General features: G+C 42.7%; 1 protein-coding gene across 5 annotated transcripts; it reads right to left on the bottom strand.

Moving 5' to 3' along the window:
* Nucleotides 1-843: 843 nt before the first annotated feature.
* Nucleotides 844-26,930, bottom strand: dnhd1 (dynein heavy chain domain 1). 5 transcript variants are annotated; one of them, XM_076013001.1, is made up of 44 exons: nucleotides 26,876-26,930; nucleotides 26,065-26,498; nucleotides 24,794-24,988; nucleotides 24,485-24,688; nucleotides 24,285-24,395; nucleotides 23,713-23,869; nucleotides 23,068-23,322; nucleotides 22,809-22,952; nucleotides 21,873-21,969; nucleotides 21,567-21,766; nucleotides 20,932-21,175; nucleotides 20,659-20,816; nucleotides 20,027-20,152; nucleotides 19,115-19,391; nucleotides 18,859-18,986; nucleotides 18,446-18,644; nucleotides 18,274-18,365; nucleotides 17,949-18,153; nucleotides 17,682-17,807; nucleotides 17,483-17,577; nucleotides 14,334-17,415; nucleotides 14,137-14,248; nucleotides 13,896-14,052; nucleotides 13,493-13,772; nucleotides 11,929-13,408; nucleotides 11,360-11,465; nucleotides 10,647-10,761; nucleotides 10,373-10,559; nucleotides 10,139-10,241; nucleotides 9,578-9,706; nucleotides 9,188-9,379; nucleotides 8,618-9,037; nucleotides 8,108-8,519; nucleotides 7,079-7,177; nucleotides 6,853-6,999; nucleotides 6,524-6,702; nucleotides 4,695-5,699; nucleotides 4,136-4,310; nucleotides 3,969-4,043; nucleotides 3,643-3,868; nucleotides 3,463-3,554; nucleotides 3,233-3,382; nucleotides 1,707-2,323; nucleotides 844-1,632 (listed from the first exon to the last, which is right to left on the bottom strand). In XM_076013001.1, exons 2-44 carry the CDS (start codon nucleotides 26,412-26,414, stop codon nucleotides 1,222-1,224), a joined length of 13,314 nt encoding a protein of 4,437 aa, XP_075869116.1. In that variant the 5' UTR covers nucleotides 26,415-26,498; nucleotides 26,876-26,930; the 3' UTR covers nucleotides 844-1,221. The 5 variants fall into 5 exon arrangements, with proteins under 5 accessions (XP_075869116.1, XP_075869093.1, XP_075869109.1 ...); XM_076012978.1 differs by lacking the exons at nucleotides 21,567-21,766; nucleotides 21,873-21,969; nucleotides 22,809-22,952; ... (5 more) ...; nucleotides 26,065-26,498; nucleotides 26,876-26,930 and having other exon boundaries at nucleotides 14,334-17,310; nucleotides 20,932-21,172; XM_076012994.1 differs by lacking the exons at nucleotides 3,233-3,382; nucleotides 21,567-21,766; nucleotides 21,873-21,969; ... (6 more) ...; nucleotides 26,065-26,498; nucleotides 26,876-26,930 and having other exon boundaries at nucleotides 20,932-21,172.
* Nucleotides 26,931-26,956: the final 26 nt, after the last annotated feature.

Here is a 26,956-nt window from a genome sequence, read left to right as displayed (position 1 = left end):
GCGTTGTGATTAATCCGACACCCGGTGTGCGTGGCTCCACCTGCGAGATGCATTCATTATTCACATCAGGTGCTCTTTATAGATCTCTCTCTCTCACTGTGTCTTCTCAACGTTGTTAAATATTAACGCAGGGGTCCGCAGTCGCACTAAAGAGTTTGCTGTTTTGTTTACCCTGCTTATGATGATCAGTATTAGCTGAGTGCCTTTTCCATCAACACCACGCTCACCGGACGTGGCAGGGGAGGTGTCACACACCTGAGGATAAGATGAGATTCACGACTGTGACCAGAGGATTTAACTCTGTTTTACAATGAAGTTTTTGAACCACCTTTGCTGAGAGAGAGGGTGACCAACCAAGGGTTACAGCAGGAGCTTTTAACAGCCTTTGGGGTTTTGCAAAGAATCAATGTAAAAATGCAGAACCTTGCCGTTGTCGCCGTCTACGTGAAGTCTTGAGTCGATCAAATCATTCACATGTGGATACACAAGAGTCAGATAACCCCCGGGGCAACAGTTGCAAGACGTCAATCTACCTCAGGCTTAAGTTAAAACCTGGGCCCAAATCCACAAAGAATGGGTTTTTGCACCTTTTGCATTTTGGCCCCAATAATATGCATGCATAACATTGTCCCAAAATACGGCACCTGAATCCTCAGGTGCCGTAATTGGGCACAATTTAAAACCTAGATTGTTAGATGTGAATATGCTTGTGGTTGGGGGTTGTGTGGCAAGAACCATCTCAGCCGCTTGGACCTTCATGGACCTTCAGGGGTAAACTGTGCTCCAACATACGCTGTGAGCCTCCATCTTTTGACTGCTGTGGTAATCAGAAGGCGGTCAGTCTTCATTTATGTTCTTTATTGGACAGTTTACACCGCCTGAGTGCAATTTGCAGCAGTTTTGTAGCTCATTCATCTTCTTTATCCCTTGTTAAAACCACTTATAATGACACAGTTCAGTACATATGAATATCTTTTATCTTATCTAATATTTTATATATTTTGCCTTCTCTTGGCAATACTTTTGTTGCTCTAATTAGACATACTACATACTACAACTATAACATTCACAAGTGCATCACCAGCACTGGGCCAGTGGGGGAGCAGGGTAAACTTGTCACGAGTGAGGACTTGTTTATCATTATCATTTATAATGAGCTTCATAATTGCAACAATGGTAATGAAGCCTTGTTAGTGCAGTGAAATCAGTCTGCTGGTGAAGTCAGAGCACACTCGTGATCTTCACCCTTCTCAAACTACACAACACAGGAGGTGTCGTTGTATGCAGGGGGACAGTAGCAATAATTCCATCACTTGCTGTCGTTGGCTCTCTGTCACCCTCCTGCTCTGCATCAACACACAGTGGACAATTATAGACGGATACATCTGGAGTAACTGATGGAGGTCCGGTGTCTTCTGCGTGCAGAATTCCAGGATGGAAAGACTCCCCGTCAGTGTCTGGACTCCTGAACTTCACTTCCACGCTGATAAGAGGCATTGAGCTTGTCTGCCATGAGTCTGAACCTTCGATGGCCCGAAGCTGTGCGTTCCATGCTGCTCCTCGTAGCTCCAGGCCACACAGATACACTGCGTTTGGAGGGAGCAAAGTTGGGCACGTACAGTCGTCCTGAATCTGCAGGGAATAGAACTACAATCAACATGTTGTTATTTGCGGTTAGAGCACAACATGAGGTTTTCATGCCTCACCTGAAAACACAGCTCCATGTCACTGACGTATTTGCAGTTGGCTCGGGCAGCCTGTCTCATCACTGCCAGAAGCAAACCTTTGGGATTTTTGAAAGCAGACAGTCGGAAGGCATTAGGATGGTCTACAGTGTTCTGGTGCCATAGGTAAGCGCTGAGCAACTCTGCTTTCCTCTCTAAGCGAGAAATGTCCGTGAGTTCAGGGAGGGTGGCGAAGGTTGACGTCGCAAACTGAACGGGCTGTTGAAGCAACGAGAGGAGTGAGGACACTGTGTCAACGAGATCATTCCACTCCGTTTGGAGGAAGTCGAGCAGGGGCCCGTGGGAAACGGGCAGGGCGTTTGCATCAGTTTTGTCATTAGTTTGTATGAGGGAACTCTTCAGAGCCTGCAGTCTGTCCCGTCCTTGGCCGTAGGCTGCCAGTGAGGCAGGTGGTTCCACTTTGCTGGAGAAGGACCTGCTTGCTCCCAGGGGTGTCTGGGAGAGCTGCAGCAGTGTGTCCAGGCTGTGGCTACTTCTTTTGATGACCTCAGATGACATATCTGAGCTGAAACCCATGAGAAGTGGCTCATTGACCTCTGCAGACTTCTCATCCAAAATCTGTAGAATTTCTTTTAAGTCTGTTGACAAAAATATGAGATGTATTTCAATAAAGTAATGGGAAAAAGAAACTGTCAAACCAATACAGCAAACTTGTAGACTTGTAAATGTTTCTTTCAAAAAATATTTTTTTAGAAACTAAGCTGTGGAAAGGTTTGATTAACTTGAAGACATTCAGGTTCCTGGATGAACTGTATTCACAACTGTGTTCACCTGGATGACTCGTTTGGGAAAATCTTTGGAAACATACAAAATAAAATACACAAGCCGTTACTCTTTTTTTTGTGTGTTGAACATGAACTAGTACTGTTTTCAATCATTTATTTATTCATTTTTTTCGTCGAATAAGTAAAATATAACTTCAGATGTTTATCTTACAGTGAGAAAAATATAAAAAAAAATATAAAATGTCATTTCTGGAAAAAAAATGCAGGTGTCAGTGATCATGTTGAAAAGCTTCACTGCTCGATATTTTCTGAAGAAGTTACGTTATGTGTGAGTTATATTTTAAACTATATTTTAAACTTTCTAACTGAAATTATGAATGAACAGTGTAATCTTAAAATTATGACATTTTGAACATCCCATCCATTTCAAATTGGGAATTTTTCTTAGAAATGACCTATCTCCTTTTCATTTCAAAATTCTAAATTTAGGCACAGATATTCCGAATGAGCTCAACAAGTCAAACTTTGAATGGTTGCAAATCATTGAATATGTTGAAGTAGCTAGATCTACGTTTAATCTATAAATGTAATTATAAAATAAAGAATGTCGCAGAATCATAGAAGTATCATAGTATCATGGGAAAAGTAAACATCTATGCAAAAAATTGTTTATTTTTTAAAATGAGTTTAAACTAAATATTTTGTGTGTCTGCTGAGCATTTTGAACGTGTCAAATGCATTCGTACGTAAACAAATTATTACCAAAATTGCCAGGACTGTTGATCATATCTGCCAGAATGTTGTCTTCACGAAACCAGAGTGGCAATTCTCTGCTGAGGAAGGCCTTGGCCGCACTCTCCATTGCCTCCAAATCAAAAGCATTGTGGACATGGCCGCCATACACAATATTGACTGTCAAAATGAAATCAAAAAATTTAGATTGTAATTAAAAGAAAAAAAAGAAGGAAGATTTAAATGCTTAGGTGTCTTACCTGCCATGTAACACAAAGCCGTCCTCTTGTCCTCACATGGACGAGCAGTGTCAGTGTACGCACTGACCAAAGCCAACAAGTCCTCCTGAGTCCTTTCAAACAGAGACAGCCCACGTGTATTCATACCATCCGTTTCTGTTCATGATCTGCAATATAAAATGTGTGTGCCAATGTGCTCACCAGTTGTATATTACTCCTCGGCCTGAGTCTCTATAGGTTTGTCTGTGCAGTAACACAGAATGGAAGATGGCACAGCGGAGGAGATGGGCCATGTCCTCACTGGTGATGTCATGCAGGGATGGACACTGGACAAGCGACTCCAACCGCAGTAAGGAACCACTGAGCTCCTCCGTCAAGGTGGAAGGACAGTTCCAGACAAGAGGCAGAGCAAACATTCGCACAGTCACTGTGAAAAAATAAATAAATAAATAAATAATCAACCAACAAAGGAGACACAGGAGACTGCCTTGAAAGGAATGAGGGTAAAACACAAACAGTGGATGTACCTGGTATGGAGTAAAATGCGTACTCTCTGGTTATAAACCACAGTTTGAAGTTTGGATGGATGAGGGTGGGGTTCTCTAGAGGGAGGTAACGACACGTTCAATCAGCTCTCTAGTTGGCAAATGCATCAGCCACACACGAACAACAGAACTTCTTGATGACCACTTACCCCCGAACTGTGAGATCAGCTGACAGATGTGACACACCACTGTTTGGTCCCAGTCTTCCAACAGATGACAGTCGTCAAAGACCAGCCACTGGCCTTTGACGACTGCTTCGTCCAAGGTGCGGAGGACGGTGTGCGAGTCAAACAGAGTCCCAAAGGAAGTGACTTTCACTTGAACCTAGAACACAGTTGTTACCATGATGTTAAGGCAGATGAACACTGGTTACAGGATTTAGCCTGAACCTTTTAAAGGGACAGTTCTGCATTTTGGCAAATTTGCCTGTTGTCGATATCCCCGTCGTCATTTAAGTAGGTAGATTCCCTTTAATTATCACTGCAAGTTGTTTGGAGATTAGGGGGGTTGAGACTCGATCTCTTCAGCAAACAAATGATGATGAATGTTTTCCTTCCTCAAAATTCATCAAATCCAACTCCAAAACCCTCACTTGCACATTCAACATGCTATGAAGTAAAAATGCTTTGATTTGACAAAGCGATTATGTCAATAAGTGAATTAGCGAAAATGTTAAATGTTCAACTGTCGAACATGGTGTGTCACTACCTCTTTAGTTTCTTCTCCAGAGTGGATCAGCTGGTCTATCAGTAGAAGAGGATGAACGCTTTTCCATTTGTCTCTTTTTGAACTGGCCAGCGTAAGTATGATGGGTCCCTTATGTTTGACAATACATTCTAACAGGCCCTTTGGGTTCCCAATGAGATGGGCCGCGTTCTTGGCTGTCTGCTCAGGTGAGCTAAACTGATAGACGGCCATGGCATCAGCCAGTCCTTGCAGACAGTCGGGGATGATGGTCTTCCACAGCAGAGCTCGTTGCAGCAGGGTCAGGTGGCAGTGGGACGGGCAGGGAACGGGTTCACACACAGTGGATGAAGGGGAGCAAAGATACTCCTGCCACTGGTCGGGGCAAGCAGACAGGGAAGCAATCAAACCTTCAAAGGCAGGAATCCTCTCCATGCTGACGAGCTGCCGGTGTGCCTGAGATGGAATCCAGCTGGGCAAAGCACAATCCGCCTGCGAGAGACTGGCAGACTGTTCACCGTCTTGAAGCCCCCTCAAAAAAGCCGTTCTTTCCAGCTCGGAACAGAGATGGTTGTTTTGGAGCAGAGCTACTGACACCAGCAGCTGCAGAGCAGCATAGTGGCTCTTGATGAGACAGGGCATGTATTTCAGCAGCAGTTCAGTCACCATTTGGTTTTTAACCTCTGGGCTCCTACTAGCCGGTGACTTCTCAGCGTTGAACAACACTAGCGGCCCGTACTTGGAAACAAAGACTTCCTGCATCGATGTGATGAATCCACGCAGAGGAAAGTAGTAGATGGGAGACAGGGAGGACACCTGCTGCAGAGCCTCATACAGGGACACAGCAAGCCTGATGATGTGATGTGCCTCAGCCATGAGTGACCTGTGGTACTCCAGCTCCTCATTCAGCTGCTGGATCTCCATCTGTGCTCTGTACTTCACTTCATGGCAAATAGTTGAAAGGAAAAGAAAATTGGAGTCCTTTAGCACCGCAGCATTGGCCTCCATGATATAGTCCATCAGAGCGTCCTAGAAGAAACATGTAGAAAGAAAAAAGTGGCTTAGAGTTAAATGAGGCCTTGTCTTGCCTTTACCCTGAGCACTTGTTGGCATCACACCAATCTAAAGATCAGATAACTCCACAAAGTCCCCCTTTGAGTCAACAGTGGGTTTTTGTTGTTATTTCTTCATTTAATGAGGGTTTTTGCAAGGTTTCCTCTCTGTCAAGCCAAAAAGGTGCTGTAGATGTCCTGATTTAAACTCATTTTAAGATCAAGAAAACATTAGTCAACACGGCCATTAGGGTGAAGTTGTCAAACTGGTTTTGGGGAAACTTGCATGTGGCTAAAACTGTTTACATGGGGAAAAAAAGGAAGGTTATCCTCAGCTCATGTAAATTTGATGAATGTATTGTTTTAAATATAGAAGCAAGGCGATGCAGAAGAATGAAGGGAAAATAAGGAAAGAAGAATGAAACAGGACAACAAGAGAAAAAGAAGATGATGAATGACCGACAGGTCTAACCAGTGAGGTCAATGTCGCCGTTGCGCGCCGTTGCTATTTGCTGTTGCCAATTTTCAATCAATCGGCTGTTTTTTCAAAGCACTAAATCTCGTCCAAAGGTGTCTGAATCTCTTTGATTGTGCAAAGCACTTGAAGACGTCTTTGGCTGTGATTTAGCGCTTTAAAAAAAAAAAAAAAAGTGTTATAAGAAGATGATTGATTGATTTGAATCCTCTTAGATGTCAAATGCCAGCACATCCCAGCACAGACGGACGGCCTATTCCAACACTGTCCCATAGCAAACAGGTTAAGACCATCCAGCAGAGAAGTAATGAATGAAGGTTTCTCACCTCCTCTGAGACCACTTTGTCTGCCAGCAACTGCTTGTCATTGTAGAACTGCAGGTGCTGATCCAGCAACTGTTTGCACTGTGACTGCAGCAGCTCCGTCAGCATCAGTCCCTCAATCTCCTCCGAGCTCAGAGAAAGGTCAATGACCCGCACCTGGGCCAAGATGAGTGGATGAATCTCTGGGGAAAACAAGCCAAAGAGAATCAAGTGATTCTTTTTTCACAAGTAAGGACACACAAATACACAGCACGACAACACAACGTTATTTACTGTCCAGTGGGAGCTGAACTTCCTAACAGAGCATTTATTGTAACTATTTCCCCTTTTACCGCGGCTCAGAAGTTGGACAGGCAGTTCAGTACAAAGAAAGAGGCAGAACTGGGGGTGACCACAAAACTCAGCAGAATGTGCCAGTCGTGCCAGTAACTGAGGACAGCAGCGTGCGCGTTCCAAATGAGTCACCAGAACTCTCAGCCCTGCAGCAAGAAGCAGCAAATGAATACAAGTCCAATGTGTGTCAGTTAAGAGTATTTCCAATCCACCAATTAAATTCACCTTCCTCCGCAGCCTGGTCAAGCTTATGCAGCAGCTGCTGATCATCAGCAGAAACCACCATTCCGCACTGCACCTCATCCTCAAGCCTGGAATTCTCTCCTGCAGGACACAGGAAAGAGAATCAGAGGGAGGTGCAGTAAGACACTTTGAGAACATTGTCTTTAATTAACATCAAATCAAACACACACACACATCCTACACAGGAAAGAGAATCAGAGGGAGGTGCAGTAAGACACTTTGAGAACATTGTCTTTAATTAACATCAAATCAAACACACACACACACACACACACACACACACACACCCTACACAGGAAAGAGAATCAGAGGGAGGTGCAGTAAGACACTTTGAGAAAAATTTCTTTCCTTAGCATCAAATCAAACATACGCACACACACACACCATCATACAGTCCAACACTTTTATTCACACCAGACATACGATACACATTCATTCATCCCAGATGCCACTCATCCATTTTTTTCACGACACACATTGATACACACTCAAAGATACAAACAGCAGTGTGGTTGAGCTCTGACCAGATGTTTGGGAGCCACAGCCAGATGTCACTGTGGAGCAAAATGCCATGCAACAAAATCTGCCTTTATCGCAATGATATGACAAAGACCATTCCGTATCTTTGTGTATACAAATACATGTCACTGTGGGGCACAATTACTGCTGAGACCTTCACTTTCAAATACTGGGATGACTTACTGTAGCGCGTAATACGCACCAGTGTTGGTCAGCTGCATCGGAACAAAATAATGAAGTCGACTACTTGAGTCAAATTTAGCAAAGTATATATATTTAAAGTTACCTCACCAACCAGTGGATTTTAACATTTGTACATTATGTGTACACTTAAAATAAATGAAAATAAAGTTAATTGTATAAACACACTGCCAAATAGTAATTAGAAACTAACATTAACTCCATGGATCTATGATTTATGGAGTTCCTAAGTTAAAAATCCATGATCAATACCTATGATAGAAGATATTTAGGCCTATGCACAAGACTTACCACTGATGATGCAGCTTTGAGAGCTTATATCTTGATGCTGTTTAGTGTCTGCTAGTAAAGGCCACCCCTGAACCCAGGATCTCCGGCAGCCCCAAAGCAGCAGCTTGAGAATCATTTTCCTCGGCGAGGTCTCCTGAGGAACACCTAACGCCTGAGCGAGAGGCAACTGCAGATCATCTGACAACGCAATAGGAAAACCAAGAGGTGTTTCCACAAGTGCACCATCCCAATTTGTGAACGGGGCCTGTGTGCGGCCCTCTGGGTCCATGTTGATATTTCCTGTCTGACACAGCTTCCTCCACTTGCGCAGCAGCTCTGTGCGTACGTCACATCTAAAGGGGCCTAGATAAGAAATGATTCCAGCCAGTAACAGGACATCTCCATGGAGAGTTTCTCTATTCAACTGAGCCTCCTAGAGGGAGAAGGAAACAATGAAGTCTTAATACAATATAATATAGTCATCGCATGCACGGTTCAACTGGAACAGCCAAGTGTAGGATCGGGTGTCACCTCAGCTAAAGCCTTCCAGCGAGGGCCATGTTTCTCAAAGTGCTCCAAAGCAGCCGTCGCTTCGCTCACATCATCCTCAGCTTTGTGCAACCTCATCAGTTGCACTTCCAGCTCATTTTGGACCAACCACAGCTGGTGCGTGACCTCCTCCAGTCGAAGGTATTTGTCCTCCTTTTGCTTTTTTGCCATGTGCAGCTGCACGCGTGACTCTTTGACCATCATCTCCAGTTCTTGCATGATGACCAGTTTGTGTTGCATGGAGCAGTACTCGTACACAGCCAGGACCCACTGACACAAAGACTCACAGGCCTTGCTCACTTCTCGTACCAACTCTGGCACAAACTGGGGGCTGTGAACTATTCTGCAGAGCTGCAGCAGTTTGTCCTCTGTCACAGTGGATCGGTCAAAGTATTGCAACTCCTGGGACATGAACAAGAAAGCATTGGTGCCTTCTCAATGGAATGGAATCGCTGTGTGAACACGACATCTAAACATAGCAGGTTTCAAACCTCCACGAGGCCATCTTATGCAAGTCCAATATTCTGCTACTCGGCAACATTTCACACAAACCTGAAAGAAGTCCACTCGTGCGAGGAGCAGTTTCACACTTGCCCACCCAGGTGGATAATTAAACAGCAAACAAACAGCATCCATGATTTTCACCACTCCCTCAGGAGGATCCCGGTAGTGGCGCACCTCCTCCAGGTCCGTCATATTAAGACAGTGAAGAATCTTAAGGCCTGAAAAGAACACAGGTTCCACCTGTGTGTGTGTGTTGGGGGGTTTGGGGGGGGGACAAATGAAACACAGCAAAAAAGGCCCTGTTGTCTTTTTCTTTTTGTAGGCTTTTGGTTGGGAGATGATCACAGGCGTCATCACAGCCAGAGAAAAATAAAACATGGTTGATTTACCACACGATGATTTCAAAGATTTTGATTCATCATTCAAAAATCAGTTTACCTCCTCCTGTGCACAAATCAAGCGCTCCTCTAAGCGAAACAGCCTGAGCTCCTCAGCTGCACACGCTTCATAAGCGTCGTCGTACAGTCTCCTCCTCTCATCCTCGGCTTGGAGAAGTTGATTCTCTTGCTGCATGTTAGGAAGGTAAATTAAAAAATGTCAAGCTTGGGAATCATCGAACATATCAAGTTTTTATTGGCAAAATGAAAAGAATGAATCAAACAACTACAACACGTACTTGCACTATGCTAGGTTGCCAGTTGTGTGAAAAGGGGGCTATATTATATTGTTTTTAATCATTCAATTCAGTTGTGAATTATATTTAGACACAAATCACCCCTGGTTTTCACAAGAGGTGCTAAAAAAAACAACCCAGTTTGAATGAATAGACTTTGTGTATTTCTTCTGTGTTGAATATTTGAAAAGATTTGAAAACAACTTTGGACTGGCTTAGAAAACATCTTGTGTTATTAAAATGGTGGCAGACAGCTGCACTGACTGCTGCAACCTTAAGCAGAATACTGATCAAGGTTTACACTCTGTGACGAACTGTTGCGTTACCTCCTGGGTCTCAGCAAACCTCTGTTGTTGTCTCATCAAGTGTTGTTGATATTGCTTGGCTGTGTTGTTTATGATATCCAGGTGAGAAAAAAATGTGGCAATGCTGAAAACATGAGATAGAGGTTACAGAGAAATGTTTGCAAAATGTAAAGTCAGTCCTCGCTGGTAAAAATGGACATTCAAAAGTGAGTCACGGGAGAAAAGTTCAAACCAGATGTGCATTGAAGGACCCACCTGTTGGCGTTCCTCAGCCTTAGCTCGTGCAGGTGGTCGTAGAGGTGGCAGAAGTGGGCAGTGAACTCAGTATAGGTTCGCAGGCCAAAGGGCTGCCCTTGTAGTAGGACAGAGGCATAATTGCATGCAGACAGATGAATTTCTGCCATGGCCACCGGTAGACTCATCCCTAGCTCGTCATTCTCAGCTTGATGCATAAATGAGAAAAAGATAAAGCAGTTGAGAAATGGTTCAATTTCAGGTCAGTAAAAAGTATCTGGCGGCTGAGGCTCACTTGTTTGAATTCTGGATTTGAGGCACTGTGCAGCAACCTCCTTTAAAGACTGGCTGGGCCAGGGCTGGTACACCTCCACACAGCAGCTTTGGCTCAGGGCTTTGGTCAGCTGTGCCTATATCATTAAATATGGCAGGTCAACTAGTTCAATCTTTTAAAATCCCAATATATTTCATCCTTGAAATTTCATAAATTCAAATGAAATGAATTTCAAGGGCACAAGCTATTATAAAGGATACAAGGCTGTCAAAAACACATTAGATGTAGAAGCACTTTTGTAATACTGCTTATGTATGTATGTATGTATGTACGTACGTACGTACATACGTACGTACGTGTGGCACAAAGTGTTTTCAGGAAGTGTTTCAAAAGTGTGTCAAGACTTTTAGAAAGTTGAGTAATCATAAAACAGCTACGGACTTTAAAACACGTTGAAATCTTTCAGTGAAATTTTCAGTGTGGTTTTCAATTATTTTCTGGCAAGTATATTTTGTGTTTACATGCTGGGAACACCTGGTCAGCAGAGGGCGCTGTGTATATAAGGTCTCAATAGCTGACGCCCCTCACTAGCAGAGCAAGACGTCAGACAAACACAGATGCCGAGGGCTGATATTTACATGCTTGTCGCTGACCCTTCAGGTAAGATGCACAGAAATCATAATCACCATGAAATATGAAAGTGCATGAAACTAAGAAGGATTAATGTTATTTACATTCCATCCATGAGCTGAATGGTTGGGGGTGGTGTCACTGACATCTGATATGGCAAGAGGAAGCAACAGGAACACATGGATATTTCTGTAGATTTCACTGAGGAATCTGTGATGTACAAAAAAAGAACAAGCTGGAGGATTTATACGTGCTTGCTTAAAAAAACAAAACAAATGTTGCTGTTTTGGGGCTTTTACACACCGGTGGTGTATTTTTGGTGCATACAAATACCACATTCGATACACTAGTTTTCACCATGACCCAAACCATGAATGTTACAGACTGAAAAGGCGAGAAAATGTGTTTGCACTGGCGTCTATCATAAACAAATGGTGCTGCATGGAAAGCAGATGTGCCACAACCTGACACAACATCATGACTACAATGAGCCACCTTCAACCATGTGTCTTTTAACCATGTCTGGTATGAATCAGACACATACAGTGCAAAGACAATTGAGTGTGACTCATAAGGCACACTTTGACTCGATTTGGATCAAATGAAAGTGAACTTCACAATAACCTTTGATTTGATTTTAAATGACAGTCCATTAAGATGCTTCCCTTCTTACCTCATGAAAGACCAGTTGTCCATAAGATATCTTTTTGAGTTCTTCCCAGCTGTCAGTCTGGATAGAAGGTTTGTCATGTGCTCTTCTGCATAAAGTCCTGGGTAGGTTCTGTGAGCCATCGCCACAAGCAGTTCTTCTCTGACAGTCTGGCTGATCCCTTCATGGACCAGTATGATGACGTTGCCTTCATGTGCTCGTGTATGATTCCGAGCCTCTTTTAGGATATCTTGCAGCTTGTCCTCATTACCAGGGTGCACCTCCATCAAAACGTAGTCTGTTAAAAAGGCAGCTAGACGCACAGTGGTTTTCCGACCTGTGTCCTTATCTGAAGCAATCAGCACTCCGTGACCATCAGGTATGAGCAAAGCTCTCAGGATATGCATGAGCTGGATGACCCTCTGTCTGTGAATGAAGCACTTGGTTGTGATGTTAGTGAGCTCCTCAATACGTTCCTCCTCTTTGCTTTCAATGAGTGCACACAGCTCCTGCTGTAGCGTAGACAGATCCTGGTGCTTTGTGTAAGGAAAGTCTAATCCAAAGCTCTGTTGTTGATGCACAGATGTCCTGGCTTCAGAAAAGTCTGGCCCAAAAAGCAGCTTCTCCACAATGCTTTCCATGTGCCAAACAAACTGCTCTTGCAAAGGTTGAGCTCTTTGACTTGCATCTTTACTGCTATCATAAAATGGGGGGGACTCATTCAAGGAGTTGTGTTCTACACTCTGCTCGACCAGCTGAGGCGTCCCTGACCCATTCATGGATAGAGTGAGAAGACCATGGTTTTCAGCAGTGGGTTGATCGTGCTGAATTCCATCAAATAATCTGGTTTTGTAATGTGTAGTTGCCGTCTTAGTTACGAGTGACATGAGAGTTTTACGTTCATCTTCAGAGCACAATCTGTCACTGAATGTACGCATGCACTCATGCATCCAAAGGTGGACTATATTAAGCAGACATGCGCCAGGCTTTGATAAGAATGAAGAAAAGCAAAGAGGCGTGTCTTCCTCGTTCTGTACTGTCCAAGGGTTTTGAATATTAGGCTGCCAAAGTTGCAAACCCCCAAACACCTTTTGAAGGTCATGATGGGAAAATACAAAATGTGGCCGCTGCTGAGTAGGCTGGAATATGGCACAAATTGCATTGTACAAATTTTTTGTAGCAGTAATAATACAAAATGCTATGTCCTCAGTACTCTGCTTAAATGGTATGTCTTTGAGCCAGTTCTTCAGCCGTGGGGAATACATCGATAGTATAACATCCATGGACAAGTTAGGGAGAACAAAAATAGAAAAGAGGCGTGAGAGCCTGGATGATATCACATTACTGTGATGATTTCCCAGCCCAAAGAGACAACAGGTGGCCAAGTAGCTCATGGTTCGAGAATTCAAGGACTTCAAGTGGTTGCTATCAAAAGATAAAACCTCTCCCTTTGAAATGCTCTGCCGTAGCATCTCCAGAGTGGATGATGTATTTCCATGCACATCTATCAATAGAAAGCTGAAATTTATTGCACGTCTTTGTGCAGAACTTTAAATTAAAAGGGTTGCATTTGATGCATATTACTCACCATAAGGGGCTTCATGCAAATCGTCGACAAAAAGAAACAGTCTCGGTTGTTTTGTAAAGCAACTGGCAGATTCTTTGTAGTTCTTCTGGCAGCAGTTATTCATCACAGTCAGCAGGTCTTTGGGGCTCACAAGAGGGCTCAGGGGTAAGCTGATGTGCGGCCTTTCAAATCTCAGCAAAGTCTTGCACAAAGTTGTTTTTCCAGAGCCTGGCTCTCCTGTTAGCAACACCGGCTGGTTTGCAGCCCCCATAATGTTCAAGAGATATGAATGCTTTCCATACTGTGTCAACACATAGAGAACATAGGTTATTAAACATGTCTGTAAGGTATGTATGCACACACACATATATTGTATGTTGATAGATAGATTGTGAATAAACTAGACAAAATGTTGAGGACCAACCTTAGGACTGATGGTGTTGGTCAACAATGTCTTGGGGCATATCTTGCTGTCATTGTCAAAAAAGTGTTCGTACACGCTCTCCTCATCAGGAACCGAAATGTTGTACTGGCAAGCCAACAGCACATTACGGGCGAGAAACTCAAATTGTGGCCAGTGGCTGAGAAACATGCAAAGCGAAAACATTCTGGTCAAGACTGATCGCTACATTCGCTGTGTGTATATACAAATGTAATGCTCTTACCGAGGATGCAGGTGGCCGCCAAATCCCCAAATGTAAGCGATCAAAAAAAGATTTTGGGCCAGCTCTTTGTTTGCATGGAATTCTGCGTCTACTACGTCAGCTCTGTTTGTTTCTGGTCAGAAAAAGCAAATGACCCTCATTAATGGAGAGGTATGTGTGATGCAAGCAGACAAGACAATGATGAGAAATGGCCATACCTTCTTTATTTCCATGTGGGATGGCTTCAGATGTTTTGACTTCATTCCCTAGATATTGTAGAAGGGCACGTAGGATGCGAAGAAACGACATGACTTCTTGCAGTCCGTACGTGAGACTTTCAGAAGATTCTTGATCGTTATGGATCGCAGAGGTTAGACCTGTTTTCCCGAGCAATCTAAGAGTGCTGGAAAAAAGATCTTTTGCCAGACACTTCCACATTTCAAGGATCCCCTGATCAACTTTATGCTCAAAAGATAAAGCATCAATTTCACTCTTCCATACAGTCTTCCACAGACTGTGTCCTGTGAAATAAACAAGGCTGCAGCGTGTAACAGCAGATGGACTGGCATCACGTAAATCTGTGATCTCCATAAATAACTTGAGGTGTGGTTGGGATACCAGTGTTTCCCCTGAGGACAGGCAGATAAAAGGATTCTCTGTGATGCAAAGTGTGCTCAAGTAATCCAACCAACCAGGCTGACCACCAGGATTTCCATCCATTACCAACCATTTCATGATTGGTCTCTGATCACATATGTAAGAGATTGAAGGACTTGCTTGCTCGGGACAGTCCAAGTCTCTCAGCACCTTAGCAACAGCTCCATCTTGCCATCCCCTTTTGTCACAATAGAAGCCAAATATCTCATTATTGGACATGGCATTTGGAAATAGGACTAAGGTTTTAACAGGGGTCCATTTTGAAGCAGAAATCTGTGGGATGGTGTCCTTTATCCTATAATCATTCTCAAAGTCATAGCCCACAGTCTTGGCAGCCAACTGATTGAGGCTTTCAGCTAAAGTAGAGTAACACACTGTCTTTCCACTACCAGCGGAGCCAATGAGCATAATCGCTGGGAAGGATTTGATTGATTGGTAAAGTGTAAGAGCACAACGGATTATTTCAGGATGAGACTGAAACGTGTTTCTGTCTAATTCTTTTTCAAGGGCATCCTGTAGTTGGTCCATTTCTTCTTGCTCGATATGTTGTTGGTACAGAGGAAAATGGCAGGCGACAGGGAACGTTTCCTTGAAAATGACATAGAACTGTTGGCCTTTGTTTTGCTCATATAAAGCAGGTGACAGGACAGAGAGGATTGCTTTGACCATGGCTATCTCTTCCAATATCACATGCACAACTGACAAATCCGATCTTTGCCGAAGAGTAGATTTTGAAGTGTCTTTTTTATTCCTCTCAGCGACCTCTGTAGTCACATACTGTAAGAGAAGATCTTTATCATCAGAATTTTCTTGTCTTCGTACAACTTGCTGTAAATGTATTTCAGCAAAAGACACTATCCTTTGCAAGACAATCAGATAGCAGCTCTGGTTGTCAGGAATGAAACCAGGGAGACAGATCAGATCACTTGCCAGGCTGAGAAGAGACACCAGGTGCCTGCTCAAAGACATGGCATCTAAAAACCCAACAGAAGTCAACAGTACTTCTGCAATGACCCTGTAATCGGGATGGGCTAACACAATAGGTCTGATTGCACACTGTAAAGTCTCTGAAATATTGGGTGCATAACGCTTTGATGGGATAACCACACATCCATAGCTGAAGTTGGCAGTGATGTTTTTCCCTCCAATTATCATTTGACATTTTAACTCAAAAATATTTTTACAATCTTTTTGAGTATTCATCCGTATGATGTCAAAGGCCTGGTGAATTGCCACTAAATGTTGTCCCAGTGAAGACTGGGCCTCAAGTGATAGTAAGTCCACAGACCCCAGTAGAAGCCAGGCACCAGTTTGGAGGGTACCCAACAGCATCTGTTGTACAACATTAGCTCGCATGCTAGGAGAGCATTCAATGCTGACAACCTGACGGCCAAGGGCTTTCCCTAAATGAGTGGCAGTCTTTCTCCGTCCTGACATGCGAGGGCCGCAAACATAGCCACATCTGTAACTTGTCAATGCAAAGAGAATCCCCAGTTTAGCCCTATCTGTGGAAGGAGTTTGCACCATTGTCCAATCCTCTGGTCCATAATACTCGTAGTCATATCTGAGTTTAAAGCCCAAAACTTCCACATGACATGTTGGATTATTCTGGCTTGTCACACCATCACTGCGATTAATATAATACCTCATCAAACGTGACCACTCAAAGGACAACTCCAGAGATGTAGGTTGGACTTCCATGAGTTGGGACAGCCGCTGTATATTATTAACTGTAAGTTGCACTAAAGCCTGCAGACATATCCTGGTGTAGTTTGAAAGTAGTGAGTGATCTGTACCACCTGTGAGTGCATCCCTAATGACAAGGCAAAGACTCTTGAGTTTTTCAGAGCTGTATGCCTTGATGTTGCTCAGCTTTATGGGGCTCGAGTCTTGAAGAGTTTGCAGAATAAGTTGACACCAAACTGCCTCTTCAGCCACCAGTAGCGACTGGAGAGGATATTTATGCAACAGGTCGAGTATCGGCGATGTCGTTTTCCTTCTTTCAGCAATGTTGAGCAAAATATCTCCAACTTTCTTATCATAAATCAAATCTTGAACGGATGGCTCAAGTTGGCTTCGCTCAGTGTAGCATTGTTTCACACAGTGGACCATGGTCAAGTGTAAATGCTTTTCAAAAACAGAGAACCAGTCCACTGCGGTGAACTCTGGCTTCATTGCCGACACAAAGGTGATGTGCTCCTGTAGGTTGCCAAAAACTCCAAGCACATGCATCAATCTGTTGCTTCGAATGATAGCCCTGCAATTTTTAATATTTTCTACATTGGATGGAAGCTCACAATCCACTTCGATCCAGTGCACCCCTTTAAAGCATTTACGTACAAAGGGTTGCAGCGTGAAAGCTGTTGGGGGAAACGAGTGTAGCTGCATGACTTGCTTGTCACTTAAGAACCAGAGCCTTGGAAACTGGTAGCAGATGGTGTCTACAAAACCAACGATCTGCCTGGATATGTCCTCCATTGAAGATAGACCATCAGTGAGATCCTGGTAAAAGCTTTTGGGGAGAAACTTGCTATTCGTCTGGAAGTCGTCCTCGTAATGAACAAAATTTGCAATACGAGGATCAATGGATATGGTGTGCATAATTTCCTTAAATGTCTTGTCAACTTGTTGAAATTGTCTAACCTGAAAAAGAGAAAATGTGAGGCACTGAATTTCACCTACTTGATAGCATGTGATGAGAAAGGCTTACCAAATCCTCTTGAGAAATGCTAAAACTTTCACTGAACATCTTTGTAAGAAATGTCCATGTTTGCTGATATCTTTCAAAGAGATGAAGCAGAATTTCTATTGAAACAAACAAACAAAAAAATGTTTTGCTGTCAATTACAGAAGTAGTAGTAGTAGTAGTAGAGCAGATTATTATTATTATTTTTAATTATCCAGCATACCTAGTTCATTTAATGATCTCATCCAGCTTTCTATCTGCAGTGTGATGTCCACACTGTGTGGTGACTTCAACATGATGGACAGAGTTATCAAATCATTCTCAATCTCAGCAAAGTTTGCTTCCAGATCTAGAACAGTCATTTTGAAATCATAAATTTCACATCAAACCACAGAAACCCTTTCCCCTCCAATAGTCGGTCGTAGTACCCGTCAACAATAACTGCATTATTCAATACATCTCTTATTCTAATAGCGTTTATCTCTCTCACCAGCAATAACAAATGTTCCACCAGTGCGGTTACGCCGTCGATCGGTTTGGTCTTGTGAATCACCGCCCTCTGATGTGTTCCCTACAGGAGTTAAGCCATCAGTGAGGGTGACTTTGTCCAGCTGGAAGACTCTGGCTTCCCATTCCTCCTGCAGCTTCCTGAAGGTCTGTTCCACATGAAACTCTGCCTGTGCGTCCCTGCAAATCTAACAAAGCATCAGTATAATTAATAATCAAAAGTAGGTCAGTGTTATGTTGTTGTCACACATGAAGTTCATGTTGATCATGTTTGTATTATTCTGTTCCCTGATTTGACCTTCTCTTACCTTGCTAAGTAGTTGCTGTTTGACTTCAAGTTGTTTGCACAACAGTTCTGCAACAATCACATCCTTCTCTGGCACATACTGTATGCCCATGCCTGCCAGATAATATTTAATCATGTTTGATATACTGTGGAACCTGCATGTTTGACAATATATGCAATATTCAATATTTGACCTTCAAAAACAGCTCTCCAGTGTTTCTGTTTCAGAGTAGGGCTCTGCAGCTTGGCCAGGGTTTCAAGCTGATTATTGAAGCTTTTTAGGACTCCTAAAGTTGTCTGAATCACAGCATCATGTTGAGGCAATAGATTTGTTAAACGCAGAGCTTCCTCCTTCCATTCTGCTATCTGTCTTTGAGCTTCTGACACGACATCCTGCAAGAAAAGCATTTCAGAAGATGTTTCTAACCAACAGAGAAATATTCTTGGTTGTTACTATGGAGCGAGGACACTTTGGCCGGTCTTCACTGTCCCAGGGTGTTACCTTTTTAGGGGTAGGCTTACTGTGGTCAAGGATACAGTTTTGGGTTTTTGTTTAGGGGTGGTGGTTTGGTGGTGGGGTGTGTTTCAAGTGTCATTATTTGTTTACCTCAGTGAAAACTGACTCTTTCCATTCTTCAATCCATGTTGTGTAGAACTCAATCAGCTTCCACAGATTTTTACGGGCTTTGACATTTTGCACATCTGTTCTATAAGCAGTCAGATCCATTGGCTGTTCTAAAGGGAGGCATTACATATGAAAGAGTAAATGTAGCAGTTTAGGAAAATCTTAATATAGTCAACAACAAAAGCTTTTTCAGAGCATCATAACTCATCAGCCTTAATTCATTAATGCATCAACTCACCCATTAGGTTTTGACTGATCTGACTGAGTTGTTCCAGCTGAGCGCTGAGATAGAACAAATGTGCACATATGTGGTTAAGTCCAGAAAACATTTCTGCAGCATTTTGAGATGGGTCAAGGAAAGGTCCAGAAGAAGCTTTGGCAACTACATTTTTAAAGTCGTGCACCAAATATGAGAACATGGTCTTCAAGGCATTAGCTGCTAATGGGAGACGTTGCTTTACAATGTCATGTGCTTGTTTTAGTAGGGGAACGAGGCCAGCCATCAAGTTTATAACCTGAAAAGAAACAAAAGGACAAACAAACAAACAAAAAATAAAAACCCTGAGAAATCACACAGACATAATTGTAGGCTGGGCTAAAAAGTAAAGGATTAAACCAAGTCACTTCCTGATTAGAAGGTATATATCAAAGGTACGGAAGCGCATTGCATTCACGAGATAAAACAAATGGAGAGATCAGATCAGGATCTTGTAATTAAAGAAATAAAATAAAGAAAAAAGGAAACATTCAAACCCTTTCTAATCAGTGGGAAATGATGCTGCTATCACATTTAATCTGCTATTAACCTGCTCAGTTTAAGACACTGAGAAATATTTGCATTTGTTAAAACTGAGGATGGTATTAATATTAGTATGTCAACGCTGCACAGGCATCGGAAAATCGGGTGGGAAGCCCAGTCAGTCTGACAAAGTGCTGGATGTGGCTCTCTTTCTGCAGGAGCAGTTCGATCACCATGGGTACAAATCCATGCATTTGAAATGCATCCAACCTGGTTTGGTAGTGACTACACCTGTTTACAAATCCTGGATCCTCAAGGATCCTCATCTCGGAATCATGAGATCTTTTCTCGTAATTCCGAGATGAACAATTTCGGGATGCGCTCTATGGTCATGTGACATTGAGTGCTGACCTTTTCTTCCAAAGTCACTTCATCTTCACTCAAATTCCTGTAGCTGATGCAAACAATATGCTGGAGTGAGTGGATATACTCAGAACAATTCTTTGATTCAGCAAACATCTTTTCTGACTCCCTCACCTGACAAGAAAAAAAGGGGAAAAAAATATTTACACACACACACACGCAAGCCACTGGGACATACAGTACATGTACACGGGCAGATTTTGTCGAGCCCTTTTACTGCCATCATTTAAGGGTGTGAATGCCGTTGGGTGAGTCTTAAAAAAAGTGCTAATGATTCATTCAGGAAGATTGACGAGTTTATTCAGAAGCATTTTCGTGTGAATAGGCTGTGTTTCTCCATCAAATACATGTCTATATTATATTCATGGCCACTGGATATTACGACACTTCATTAACATCTTCCACCCAATCTGTTAAACCACACATCTGCAAGTCGCTTGCCATTTTCAATGAGCAAAATAATGAAGGCTATGTTGCTTTTTTATATTGGAGTTTTGTTTACGGCTTAATATATTCAAATTTATGATACATCAGCCTAAAATGATGACTGCATTCTGAACATGTAAAGTGACTACATCCATTGAATGTGTTATAAAAGTTTGATGCCATAATGTCCGTACCATAAGTGCGTATTTGGAAAGGCCATACAAGTCTTGAGGTTCCTGCTGAAGCTCTTCAGCAGCCTTTTCCAAGTCTGATACAATTCCTTGTGAAAGAAGCTGTACCTGCTCAGTGAGATGTTTCAGGACCTCCTCCTCAATCAATGTCAATTTTTGCCCTTAAGAGACCAATGCAATTAGTCTAAACATTAAACCAAAGCACATATTTATTTTTGAAGACACTTTTAGCTCATTTAAATGAGCACAGGGTCAGTTACTTGACAGCATACACACCTAAATGTTCCTTCATCTTTGTGCAGTTGACGGTGAACAGCTGGTTAGATGTTGAGATGAATGGAGGGGCTCCTCTGATCAGTTCTGCGCACTGGCGGATCTTCTCTATGTGTTCCTCATACAGTGACACAGGACGACTAGTCATGGACTCCAAAGAATTGTCGCTCCACTGCTTTACAAACATGTGTATGTCTGCAAGCCACGAAAAGCTGTGACACAGCCGACTTATTTCTAAATCAGCGTCCTGCACAAAGAATTTTGAGAATTATATACACAGTACTACCCAGAACATGAGAACCTCCAGAGAAGGTCGTTGTATTTGCCCATGTGTGAACTCTTCTGAGCCAACAACCCAACACAGACTTGTTAAAGGCTCAGGAGCCTTTTGCAGGTGTTTTGGATTCTTTGGACTCTTTGAAGCAAAGTTACAACAAGGAACTGCTTGAGACGTCAATTTGCGTGGGATGGCTCAATAAAATTTGTTGCTTTCATCGTTTATGTTAAATTGCCAAAATAAAACAACTTTTACTTGATAGTCTAATTTCTACGGTAGTACTGTATGTATACATATGCAATTCATTCATTTTTTGACTGAACTTTGTCAAACCTTTTGATCTAAGTGTTCAAAGTCTTGCCTGAATCAACTTGGCTTGCTTTTGTTCCACTTGTTTCGCAGCCTCACACGTGCTGATGTGCCACTCCAGCTGCTCCTTGGGAAGGGGATGGCAGCAGTAGCTCTTCTTGGGTGCCACGGTGCTGGATGCCAGGTCTGTATGCAGCTTCCTGCAGCAAGGCCTTGGGGAACTGCTCATTCCATCATGTTTTATATGCGTTTCTGTGGAACAAAAATATACAACTCCTTGGCATTCCCAACTTGAAACCATGTTAGTTGAACAGAACAGTTCAGATGTGCAGAAATTTCAAATGATTGACGACCCTACCTTTGTTATTGCCAGGTTCAATAAACGTCTCAATGGGAGAAATCTGAGAAAAGGCCGCTTTTATGATCTCTCCAAAGAATCCACAGGCATCACACATCTGCAGAACACAAGTCGCTTTTTGAAGCACACTTATATTATACCATATCACTGTTAGGATTACAACTGGGAATTACGGGAGTTTAATAGTTTTGTCAATTTAACTATATTGCATTGGCAAAAAAAAAAAAAGAAGGTATTTTTCCCACTGCAATACACTGGGACACCATGAGACCCTATGGAACAAGCGGTGTGTTTATCCAGTCATAAAGCAGAATGGAGGGAAATGCGAAATGCAGTTTGTCCATCACTCATTCCAGACTGCCCATTAGTTCACTTCTGGTGAGGATGAACAATGATTAGTGAGAATATGGTAACACAGTGAGTGTAACTCCAGATGCCGAAGTGTATGGAAGCCAAAATGTGTCCTCTTCTAATGGTCTAAATCACACCGTACACACCTGTGTCTTCATAGCTTTGAGGGGTTATTTTAACAGTGTGCCATAATGTGTATTAAAATGTGTGCATTTATTGCTCATCTCATCATTCTTACATCTGTATAAAACCTAAGGCAATTATTCATCTACAGCAATGTTTACCTCTACATAAAAAAATGCATTAAAGGTCCAGTGGGTAAAATTTGCCTTGATTTATGAATTTTATATTGGTAAAAGCTTAACATACTGCCCATTAATACAAATAATAAGTGTATATTTGTTGTAAAACCCGTTTATTCGGTTCTCCTACCCTTAGAATGGTTCTCATATGTCTAGCAATATACATAGGGACAGTGCCTTCAATATGGAACGCGCTGTCAGGTGGGTGACCTTGAAAATTTGACCAACCGGACCTTCAAACGAGTCAATCAGTTTTCATAACAAGGTTCATTTTCGCTTCAACCTGCACGATGGAATCTCCGAGGTTCATGAGGACTTCGCTGACTGTCCTCTGGAACACATGTGTAGGCGGCTCCACAGTCAGCTGACCACTGACGCTAAAGCAAAGCTGGGTTTGGAACAGACAGCACTGATGACCAAGTTTCCTCTGGAAACAAAAAAAAAAGATTAATCATTCAGGAAACATTATTATTATTATTATTATTATTATTATTATTATTATTATTATTATTATTATTATTATTATGAGCAGAAAGTGATACCTTCAAAGCATGTCTCAGAAAGGACTTGGCGTCCTGCTGAGTGAGCACTGCGAGAGCCTGTACAGTCATGTGATTGATGAGAGCTGTGAAGGTGTCCAGTTTTTGCAGGACGCTCTCGGAGCGGTCGAGCCGTTTCTTCAGTTCTCTTTGGTGAGCCACGTGGATGTGATGAGGCTCGCTGCATGGATTTGGCTTTTTGGCATTTTCCACGTGCAGTAGCAGCTTCTGGTGTTCCTTGAGGCTGTCCTCTTTCACCTGCACATAGACCCAGAAAATCAGTGTCATCATGAATTGAATTGCTGTTAAGCACCTTGAGTTGCATGTCGTTGTATGAAAGGTGCTGTACAAATACAAGTTGATTGAGTGATTGATTAAATACAATAAATGTCAAATGTTCCCTGATATTATTATTTAAAAAAAAACATTACACAAATCATTCACGATCAAATGCTGATAGCGTAGTTCAAAAATACAAGCTTATCTCATTGGTATTTTTCTGTTGTCTTAATTCTGATGAATTGTCATCATTGAATCATCCGATGCTGATGCCAGTGTTAAGACTGAAGGACTGAATGTACCCCCCCGAGTTGTCAATCTTGACACTTTCTTGTTTTTACTATGTAAAAGGAATGCAGTATAAAGTACCACAGTGAAGATGACAGCTCGGCACTGATGTAGCTTCTCGAGGATCTGCAGACGCCGTTGATTCAAGTGGGTCAACGCTGTTCTCAACTCCAGTATGGTGAACATCTTGGCCTCCTCCTGGGGCAGCAGATGGGACTCTTTCAGTTCTTCTGCTACCCTGTTAAACCAGCATTGTGAAGACATCAGGGCCTGCGTTCAAGTCTAACATCTGTACCACACTCTGGTATAGATCCAGTGGGAGTCTCCTGCAGGCTGACGGTTTCTCACGGGATTTTGGATTAACATGATAATTCAGAAAAAAGAGAGAGAGAAAAAAAGAAAATCAACCCCCCCACCCCCCCGCGAACAACAGGGCAGAAGAAAGAGAAAAATCACAATAAAACTGGGAAAATTTAGTCAGAAAAACAGAAAAAATAAATTACGCCAAAAAGGAGGGCGAAAAAATAATAAAACAGAAAAACAGAAATGATTAATCAGAAAAGCAGTTTTTTACAATACGCTTCTGGAACACAAAGGCAGCCATCCACTTCCAATAAATGATTGGATTAATTGAACCATTGAAAGTCACTCACCCGGTCAGCAGAAAGAGAGCCTTTCTGAACTGAGGTACAGAGATGAACAGCATGTCCTGCAGATTGCTGCACCGTCTCTCAAAAATCAATTTCCGAATGTTTCTGTTCCACCTGCCACAAAGAGAAAAACACACAAGGCCTTGAAGCAAACCTGCAATAAAACCCAAAGAGAAGAAAAGCTTTTCTTTGCTGATACTCACCAGGTGAAAGCTTTCAGCATTCCAAAGTCCCTGAAAAATGGTATCTTCTGGAGAGCCTTCCACAGTAAACACTCTCTGTACCACTCTGACAAGCTGATGTGTCCTCCATAGCCTCTCTCTGTCACATGTATGACCGTGTTGGGGGAGAAGATGTAGTGCTCGCAGCCGGCTTTGTTGGAATGGACCACCCGCAGGTCGTAAGGTCTGCAGACAAGACAATATTTCTGTCTGTAGTTCTGGTGGAATCATGTACGTCCAAGGGCAGGGACGTTGTTTGTGTCGCTTGAAGGCAAAGTGTTTTCGGCGTACCTGTAGGTGTCGCCATCCACCTCCTTGAGGAAATATTGCTGCCATTTCCCCGTGTGCCGTTTCTCTGTAAACATCTGCGCCACCTCTGCTCCAGTGAGTGGGACCACATGCTTGTTGCTCTCAGTTTCATCCTTCACAGGGATCTTTATGTTGTCGTGTGCGGTCACCTTTTTAGTTTTTCTCTTCACCTTTGGACTGAATTAACAGAACTGTAATCAGCAGAATGTTTTACACAACTATTTCTGGCAAGTTAGCAGGGAAGTGTACTGCATTCACTTGGGAAAAAAAGTTTTTTTTCCAGGGTAATTTATTTTTATGGTTGGTTTTTTGGGGTCTTTTTTTTTCTGGTTTTCAGAATAATTTTCTTTTCTGTTTTTCGGACGAATCCCCCCCCCCCCCCCAGGGGGTAGAGAGCATCGGAAACAGTCGCATCCATTTTCCTTCATGGAGAGCTGGATTTAATGGAAGCAAACAGTAGCATGAGCCACCACAGATCCAGTGGGAGTGTCTTGAAGATTGACGGTTTTCTCGCGGCATTTTGAAGTATTAAGATAATTCAGAAAAAAAAGAGAGAGAAAAGAACAAACCGAAAAACGGGGCTGAAAAAAATACCGCAATAAAACTGGGAAAAATTTAGTGAGAAACACAGAAAAAATAAATGACTCCAAAAAATACGGGGAAAAAGTAATTGCCCCAAAAAACAGAAATAATTAATCAGAAAAGCAGTTTTTTTCCAAGTCAATGCAATACGCTTCTGGAACACACACCTACTTCTTTGGCAAATCTACAATTAAATGAGCATATGTAATAATTACTTCACTCTGACAGTAATACCCAAACCCCAAATTTCTTTCACTGCTAGAGAACACAGCTGAGCGCACATGTCAACCAAAAGAACAAGTCTTATTTCAATATTAATAATGGGAACGTTCACACTGTTCTGAAGTTCTGAAGCAGTGTGTTTGCCCACTGAAGCTGGACGCTGCTTCCCACCACTGATAAGGGTGGTGGGGTGGTGGGGCAGCTGCCCTGCCAGGCGGGAGAGGAGGCCTGGATTCCATATTTTGACTTAAACACATGGGAGCTTCGGCTTTGTGCACAATCAGATACAAGGCGCTAGATGTCAACTGACCTGCACCAGAATAAACACCGCTTGAGCTTCACATACCAATGATTCTGACACTGGTGGAAATTGCATAGTGCCCCTTTAAAACTGCACAAGAGAATGACTGGTGTGCTGGTTCCTACCAAGTCATATTCACCATTACTACCTTGTAGCCGTTGATCCATCAGCACGTTTGATGGGAAAGCCTGGGGCCATCCACTGAGGTTCTTCACATCCTCTGTCATCTGAAGATCTGCCTGGTCCACCTTGGGCCGTCATTGGTGGTAATTCACCCGCCAATGAAGACCTCTCAGAAACAATATGTGGCGCATGGCTGGCAATTGGTTTGGCCACGAGGCCTGCTGACAGCAACATCTGCTCCTGGCACAGTGCTGGTAGGGCGACTGACAGCAAAGTGTCATCCGGCTTCCTTTTAGATCCAGGCCAAGACATGCATTTCTCAAAGGTCCGGGAGTTCTGAAGGAAGGACTTTTCCTTGGATTGAACAGCGAACATGATTTCTTTTTGAATATGAGATGCAGGTAGAAGTGCCGCACAGTCATTTGGACAACGTTGATGAAAATCTTGACTCGAGAGTCTCTGGGGGGACAGAATATAAAAATTGCATTCATTTATTAAACGTATGTAGATGCCACCGCCATGAGATATGATACCACTCTAACTGACAAAAGCACAAACAAGACCAAAACCCTCATCCAATGTTTGGATATTTGGAGGGCAAAGACGACTGTTCTGTTGAATGGGAACCATTCATTTTCTCCATTGCAGCTCCACGGCCCTGGGTGAAAACTACACCGCGGTCAAATGAATGAACGAATGATAGATAGATAGATGGATAGATAGATGGATCTATCTATCTATCTGGGTAGATAGATAGATAGAACATCGTCAAGTTAACGACGTTTAGCAGACAGCCAATAAGAAGCAATATCAGGAGAAAAAAGGATTTTGCAAACCTGTCAAGATTCGCTGAAGCTCTGTAACCTCTGCCTCCAATCATTTGTTGAGCATCAGACAGAAAATAAATGAAGAGCAGG

The sequence above is a fragment of the Nelusetta ayraudi genome, unplaced genomic scaffold (assembly GCF_046127955.1).
Source record: "Nelusetta ayraudi isolate G7.1 ecotype Tasmania unplaced genomic scaffold, CSIRO-AGI_Nayr_v1 ptg000006l, whole genome shotgun sequence".
NCBI lineage: Eukaryota > Metazoa > Chordata > Actinopteri > Tetraodontiformes > Monacanthidae > Nelusetta > Nelusetta ayraudi.
Note: the sequence above shows the minus strand (reverse complement) of the source record. Positions and strands in the feature narration are given on the sequence as shown.

Excerpts from the sequence above, each read along its gene's own strand:
- dnhd1 (XM_076013001.1), bottom strand. The coding sequence starts at position 26,414 with ATGTTCGCTGTTCAATCCAAGGAAAAGTCCTTCCTTCAGAACTCCCGG. Across the intron at positions 17,416-17,482 it reads GCATTTCTCAAGAGGATTTG|GTTAGACAATTTCAACAAGT; the intron begins GTAAGCCTTTCT and ends TCTCTTTTTCAG. Across the intron at positions 13,773-13,895 it reads CCAACACCATCAGTCCTAAG|TATGGAAAGCATTCATATCT; the intron begins GTTGGTCCTCAA and ends GTGTTGACACAG.